General features: G+C 36.2%; 2 protein-coding genes across 3 annotated transcripts in view; one reads left to right on the top strand and one right to left on the bottom strand.

The window, feature by feature from the left end:
• The first annotated feature begins 2,312 nt into the window (after nucleotides 1–2,312).
• LOC111442121 (growth-regulating factor 3-like) lies at nucleotides 2,313–4,605 on the top strand. Of its 2 annotated transcripts, none has more exons than XM_023079398.1 (4): nucleotides 2,313–2,823; nucleotides 2,926–3,114; nucleotides 3,445–3,805; nucleotides 3,968–4,605. In XM_023079398.1, exons 1-4 carry the CDS (start codon nucleotides 2,559–2,561, stop codon nucleotides 4,449–4,451), a joined length of 1,299 nt encoding a protein of 432 aa, XP_022935166.1. In that variant the 5' UTR covers nucleotides 2,313–2,558; the 3' UTR covers nucleotides 4,452–4,605. The 2 variants fall into 2 exon arrangements, with proteins under 2 accessions (XP_022935166.1, XP_022935165.1); XM_023079397.1 differs by having other exon boundaries at nucleotides 2,926–3,117.
• Nucleotides 4,606–5,380: 775 nt separating this feature from the next.
• LOC111442173 (1,4-alpha-glucan-branching enzyme 2-2, chloroplastic/amyloplastic-like) overlaps nucleotides 5,381–7,537 on the bottom strand; it is a 21,238-nt gene continuing 19,081 nt past the window's right edge. Inside the window, exons 19-22 of the mRNA XM_023079458.1 lie at nucleotides 7,216–7,293; nucleotides 6,196–6,351; nucleotides 6,010–6,084; nucleotides 5,381–5,921 (exon numbers count right to left, since the gene is read on the bottom strand). Coding sequence (XP_022935226.1) covers nucleotides 5,766–5,921; nucleotides 6,010–6,084; nucleotides 6,196–6,351; nucleotides 7,216–7,293 — 465 coding nt within the window. The 3' untranslated portion in view covers nucleotides 5,381–5,765. The remainder of the gene's footprint in view (nucleotides 5,922–6,009; nucleotides 6,085–6,195; nucleotides 6,352–7,215; nucleotides 7,294–7,537) is intronic.

Below are 7,537 nucleotides of genomic sequence, written 5' to 3'. Positions count from 1 at the left end.
CCAGAAAAAAAAAAAAAAAAAAAAAGAAGTCACGTGGAGGCACGTGATACATAGCGTGCCGGCGTGCACTTCCTTTGTTTTTAATTTTGTTGGTTTGTCTCACACAAAAAATGTAAAAAGAAAATAGAAAATAGAAAATAGAAAATAAAGGGAAAGGGAGAAGGGAGGCACGTGAGGAGCTGACAGGGTTTTTTGAATTTTTGGGAGCACTTTTCTGACAGAATTTGAGATTGTCGTATGCTCCCTGTCTCTCCCTTTGTAATTAAATTAAGATTTTAATAAAATATTATTGGAATTAATGAGGATAGAGACGAATTAGGTGACGTGGAGGAGCAGGGTGGGGCCCAGCAAATGGATCCCAAGGTGTGTGTGTTGGTTCACCTGGGGTTCCTTTCTTTCTTTCCCCTTCTTCTTAAGCTTCTACTTCTGCCTTACTTTGCTTTTGCTACTTTTCACGTTTACAAATATGCCCTTACAATTTCCCAAAATCCCCTCCCAACTCCCAACTCTTTTTTTTTTTTTGGGTCAAAACTGTGGATAAAATTAGGCAATATGGAAAATTTATAATTAATTATTATTTTTGTTATTAATAAAAAAGATGTGGGTTTTATGTAATCTGAGTATTACTCTCCACATCTTTATTCTTTTTCATTGGGTTTTGTAGCCGAAAATAAAAGCCCTTTTTTTTTTTTAAATTACAATTTTTTATTTATTTGCGAAGTTGAAGAGAATATCTCGATTCTTTGAAAATAATATATATTTTAAATGAAGTAGATGTGCGTATAATTAACGCAATAAAGATAAAAGTGGATAAAAATGAATTATTGATTATTGAGTCAAAAGATAGATATTGTCGACCATACCCCATCAAAGATTGTTTAGAGTGAGATTTAAACCCGAACCATAACTTTAATCTAGCGCCTCAGACCAATTTGGTCATCCCAACACCTTTTTTTTTTTTTTTCTTTACTATAATATCCCAAATTAAGTGGAAGGACATGAAACATTCCTTATAAAGGCGTGGAAACCATTCCCTAAACCCCAAAACTCCAAACCCCAAAACCCTAACCCCAAAACCCTAAACCCCAAAACCCTAGACCCCAAAATCCTAAACCCTAAAATCCCTAAACCCTAAATCAGCATATACGCTTTAAATCTCTAAGGCTGACGACAATATGTAATAGGTCAAAGCAGACAATATCGGCTATCGGTGGGCTTATGCGGTTACATAACACCTTTTACCTTTATAAAAAAGTTACTACTGTTAATATATGAACAAAAATCATCCATCGACACTTGGATCATCTCCAAATTTGTTAATATTATTTTTGAAAGCTTGTGAGAAATTTTTAAATTTGTTAACCGTAAGAGTATTTTTTAATTTAAATAAAGTTTATCCGTAATAATAAATTTTTTTAAAACCTGATAGTATTTTTTTAAAATAAAATATTAACGATTTCACTCCAAACTAATAATTATAATATTTTTAAAATTTTAAATTTTTTTTAATTTAAGGATATTATCGAAATTTTTGAAAATTAAACATATTTTTTTATACGGAAGATGTTTTTAATTAATTTAGTAGCATTTTTTATTTTCTATTTGCGTAACTTTAAAGTTGAAACAAAAATGTTTATTTTATTCTTTTTTTACCCAATATATTCTTGACAACAATAATGATAGTAGGGTAATCACCGGTCGGTTCAGACCGATGTCCAATGGGTTCCTTCATTAATGAACACAAACGTGTTTTATGCCCGGTTGTGTTGACCGAAAGGCCAGTGGTTTGGTCAGTCTCCAGCTTTTATTTTCTCTCCCTTTTCATTTACTATTTTTTTTTTTTTAAAGTACATTTTTCATTTCTCTCTTAAAACATATATTTATAAAATAATAATAAGCTTTCCTTCTAAGATATAACACGAAAATTCATTAGGTTCTACGTTTTATGTCTTTTTTAGACACTTTGATCGATCAACTTCTAAGTCAACTTGGTTAGTTCCAAATTCCCATCAATCCGCTCAGCTTATCGACTTCGATTTGTTCACCTCAAAGTAACACGTATTTTTTAACCTAATTCACGAGATGAACTAATTAACATTATAGGTAAGGCAATGATGAAAAAATGAGGTAAGGTAATGTGCGGTAAGAGCTGAAGCTCATCGCTAACAATTATTATCCTCTTTGAACTCTTTCTTTGTAACTTCTCGTCCAGGCTTATATCTATTAAAGAGATATTTCTACGTGGCGGCAAAGAATGGAGTGGTAAACCCTCTTCTGCCTCTTTTATCTCATCTGTCTTGTCTGAACACCTTTTACTCTAAGTGCCCCTAGCAGCTGCCTAACCCTCCTCCTCCTCCACTGCTCTTCAAACAAACTTTGCAGGTTTCATTGTCAGAAACCCAACCCTTTTTTTTTCCCTGAATACTGCCAAGAAAAGAAGCTTTTTTCTCCCCTGAAAATACCCAATGAAAATGAAGGCAGCAGCATATATTAAAAACCCAACAGAAGCATAGATATTTCTCTGTCAAAAGCTCTGTTTTTTTGGTATTTCTCTGTCAATGGACTTTGATCTGAAGAAGTGTAGAAGGCAGGCGGAGTCAGAGGAGGAGGAGGAGGTGGAAGAGCCGCAACATTCTGCTAAAATCTGTAAGTTTTTTGTCGAACAGCCTCATCGGCTGCAGCAGCAGCAGCAGCAACAGCCGTCTTCTTGCTCCTCTGTTCTTCCACTGTTTGTTCCTGGTTCCATTAACGACTCCAAAGCTTCCAATATGTTGTCAGCATTTCCAGATTCAACGTCTTCTTCTTCTTCGCATAGATTACCCAGTGAGCCATTTTCTTTTTCTTTCCTTTCCTCTTCAAAACCTTTCTTCTGTCTCCATTTAACTGCTCTGTTATTTGGTTGTCTTTGCCTTGATTTGATTACAGGGATGTTGGGTTATTTCAGTGTGGCTCAAAGGCACGAACTCGAGCTTCAGGCTCTCATTTTCCGATATATGTTGGCCGGCGCCGCTGTACCGCCGGAGCTTCTCCACCCCATCAAGAAAAGCCTTCTCTCCTCCACTGCCCCCTTCTTTCTTCATCATCCTCTTCAACATTTCCCCCACTATCCCACTTCTTGTAAGTCCCATTTCGCCCATTTTCCCTTTTCTTTTTTGTGGCTGGAATCAGATTTTTTCGTAAGAAAACTCATCAAATTTTTACTTTATATACATGTTCTTTAAATGTTCTTGCAAATACAGAGCGACCCATTTGAGAAAAAGCTCGCCTCTTGTGGCATGTTTGGAATTAGATTTTGAAATAATTCAGAACATGTTTTTGGAGTTAATCTTTTCAAATATGTTTTTAATCTAAGTCAATTGATCTCTTCTCCATTTCTTTCTTGGTTTTTAATTTTTGGTTATCACTGAAATGAGGGTTTTGTTTAAAATGACTTTGGATATTCAGTATTACAAGCAGGGTATTGGGGCAGAGCCGCCATGGATCCAGAGCCAGGTCGGTGCCGGAGAACCGACGGCAAAAAATGGCGTTGCTCAAGAGACGTGGTCGCCGGGCAGAAGTACTGTGAGCGCCATATGCACCGTGGCCGTAACCGTTCAAGAAAGCCTGTGGAAACTACCACGACTAAACCCACCTCCACCACCACCACCGCCGCCGCCGTATCCAGCGGCGGTTGTTCTCTCTGTTCTAACGCTAACCGTGTTGTTGGTGGCGGCGGTGGTCGGCCTTTTTTGACGGTGGAAAGTGGGAATTATTCTTGTGTATGTGGACAAACCCCATCCGTTGATCTTCTCCATCTCAATCAAGGGTCAGATTTTATTTGGGTCCCACTTAAAAATTTTGTCTGTTTATGATTCTTTAGCCGTACACTCTATTTTCCCAACCACTAACTTTCTGCCTAATAATGCTTCGCTTCAATTCATCTAACTTTATTTATTCCCAATTTTCATTTTTTTTTTATTCTCTGCAGTGCGTCCTCTGATTCCTTATCCGAAAATAAGAATTTTTATGAATCCCACAAAGAGGCCTCCGCCGGAGACGGAAAATCCGACGGCCACATTTTGAGGCATTTTTTCGACGATTGGCCGAGGTCCGAAAATGGTGGCTGTGGGAGCGACAACAGCAATGCCAGCCAACGAATGAATCCGACATCCCTTTCAATTTCGGTAGCTGGGAACCCACCGTCGTCATCCTCCGACGTGTCATTGAAATTGTCAACAGGAGGAGGCTCTGATCAAGGCAGTGGCGACCCCCATCTTCATCAAAATGGCCATATCGACGGGGAGCACATGCATTTGAATTGGGCTGCTGGATGGGCCGCCACACAAATGGCGTCGATGGGCGGACCGCTCGCCGAGGCGCTGCGCTCCGCCAATAAGAACTCGCTGCCCACTACTGTGTTGCATCAGTTGCAAAGAACAACCAACTCGGAAGCTACCTTTATCAGCACTTAAAAAATGAAGTTGCATCTATCTAATGTGTTATTGTCTGGAAAAAAAAAAAACCAAACTTTTATTTGAAGCCACAGTTCGTAGCTGTTTGAACGTGATTGGTTGAAGGATTGTTTATGTTTGATTTTGTTTTTCTTGTGATATTTATTGTTTTACCAATGATTTACTACCAAACACGTTCAATAACATATACAAAAGGTTGTTATATTTATTGTTTTAAACTTGTTCATCAGCTTTTTCAAGAACATAACTTCCAAATTATGATCTTAGCTTCAAACATGAATTAAAAAAAAAAAAAGTTTGAACTTAATTTGAATTTAATTCTTATAAATTTTCACGTTTTCCTACTATGTATTCAATCTCTTAGATTCAATCGAGCGCATTATATTATGTATTAACTAAAGTAACCAAGAAACATATATTACCTTTAATGAGATAAAAAAAAAACTGGATTTAAAATTAAAATGAAATGTCCATATGTATTTAACTTTTGATAAGCGTGAATAATTCATGAAAACATTTAAGTTTTGAGCTTCAAGAGGAAGTACATATATTTGAAAATCGATATTAAATAAAATAAAGATGGAAGAGGTTTTCAACGTCAATCCGTGGCAATTTTTCCGGCAGAGACCACACACCCACATGGAAGGATATCTTTAGTGTAATACGATATGTCAGAGCAATAATTAATTGCTTTGCTAAAGAATCACGTGGTGCTTAAATGCCCACTCTTTGATGAAATTCATAGCCTCTCCTTTCTACCTCTCAACAAAAATTTATAAACTCACACATTTGTAAGTTTGTTCTAATAGCTTCAAAACTTCACCATCAACAGTGAATAACTAAACAAGATCTAAAGAACCAATTAGATACAAATCAAACACAACCTAAAAAAAGAAAGAAAGAGAGAAAGAAAGAAAGAGAGAGAGAGAGAAAGAAAGAAAGTTGTAAGACTCAAATCCATCAATGTGATAATAATATTACAAGGAAAAGAGCATTTATTAAGAGCTTGGGAAAACTCATTGTGCTCTACTTTCACAGGCATTCATTATTTCATGGCCAATCTATAGCATTTATCCTTATAGATTAACCACGACCCGGAAAGAGTTTATATACACGCTCTATTAAATAAATATGAATTAAATAAAAACAGCAGAAACATCTACTCACCCTCTTTAATTAAAAGCATATGAAATCCGTTGCATCGAATAAAAGGTTATACCTTGTTAGCCAAGAAATCCATTGTTTCGCATAGCCAAGAAGATTCAGAATCGGTTCCGTGTTTAAAACCATGAAAATGGAACCATCTTCATCACATCAGAAACTACACTCCAATGAAGTTTCAGCTTCATTTTCGTCTTCGGTTTCACTCTTTACAAGCTCAGAATCATCTGGTGCAAGAGCATAGACCACGGCCGTCCTGGAAGGAGTGTATACCAGGAAAGAACGAGGCCTGTTGTCATAGTTTCCATCCTGCACAACCAAAAATATCAATACAAATCTTTTTCACGGATTCATTCAATCTATTTAATTACAGATCTTAAGAGACTATCTATCTTACAAATGTAAAGTATTCGGCAGAATGATCAAGCCGATTGAACCCTCCAAACAGTGGATCGTCCGAGTCCAAGACAATCTACAAAAGTGCAAACAATGCCACCTTATTTATAGAATTTGAATAGATTAAAAGGTATGACTAACCTACAGAGATCATAGAGCCGATGCTTAATACTACACAATACAGTACCTTGTATTTCCCTGGCTTTAGGCACCCCACTCGGTAGTCGGAATAGCTGTTACTCCAATGGAAGTTGAAAACAAAAACCAGATCCCCCCTTTCGAACACAATGATTTTATCTCCCTCATCTTTGCGGGAAACATATTGGTGTCCAGATGTCATGAACTGCAACCACCAGTTAATGTTTACTAAAAGCATATTTTAAACTTTCTTAACCCAAGAACGGTTGGCTATTACAGATTTCCAGGCACATGAAAGTCAAGAGTGAGGAAGACCAACTTCGCAATTATGATAAAAATTATATTGTTGAGACAATTTAAGCAGACAAGAGAATGATATTCCAAGCCAATAAAGTTTTCCACTCTGTACAACAACTCGGGTGACAGAAGACATAAAATTTAAAGACTCAGCCATCAAATTTGTAAAGAAGTATTTTCTTTAAAAAATAATTAGGTCGGATAAAAACATAATTTAACAATTAAAGATGCATGCCAATCCAAACGTCACAGTACAATCCCCTATAGCAGAAGACACCGGATTAAAATATTAACGATATAATTTGTACAGAGTTTTCAATTTTCAATTCATAAAATGTACAAGAGTTGTAAAATACACTCATAAATGTAGAAACAATAAATGTTTACCAGCTCGCATTAAAACTCTAACGACAGAAAACAAGTAAAAATGAACCATCACGTTTCAACAGAACCAACATTTTAGGAGTGAGGGCGGATTGGGCTGTTATAGAAAACGGGACAGCAAATGAGTAGGATACAGGTTGAGACAATAGAGAACTTTTGTGAGAAAAATGAGAGGCCGTCATCTACAATGTCTGGAAAAAGTAGGCGCACATAACCAAAAGCCTTGGTTATAACATAGGGCCGAGCGACCATTTAAGAACGAATGAACATTTTGACAGGATGACAGGTCATGCAGTCCTTGGATGGGATTTGATTTTATAATCCAGGGACTTGGAAAAATGTCTTAAGGTATTGTCAAACATAGACGGTATAAAACTAAGGAACTTACACCAAATGTTTCTTCAAGATGCTGCATTGCCCGATCAAATTCTTTCATACCGCGATATCTTAAATTCTTTGCGTCTCCCTGTATACATATTCAACTTAATGTCAGTATACACATGTTTGAAATATACATATATATCCTATCAAATGGTGTATCTTAACTGTAACAGATTTAGTAACCATGACTAGGATGCATTTCTCCCAAGTTTTATTAGATGTGTATGGATCCCTTTGCCTCGGAACAAAATGACTCAACAAAAAAAAAAAAAAAAAAAAAAAAAAAAAAAAAAAAAAAAAAAAAAAAAAAAAAAAAAAAAAAAAAAAAA

This window comes from Cucurbita moschata, unplaced genomic scaffold, assembly GCF_002738365.1.
Source record: "Cucurbita moschata cultivar Rifu unplaced genomic scaffold, Cmos_1.0 Cmo_Scf00004, whole genome shotgun sequence".
Classification (NCBI taxonomy): Eukaryota; Viridiplantae; Streptophyta; class Magnoliopsida; order Cucurbitales; family Cucurbitaceae; genus Cucurbita; species Cucurbita moschata.
This window is presented reverse-complemented; position numbering and strand designations above follow the sequence as displayed.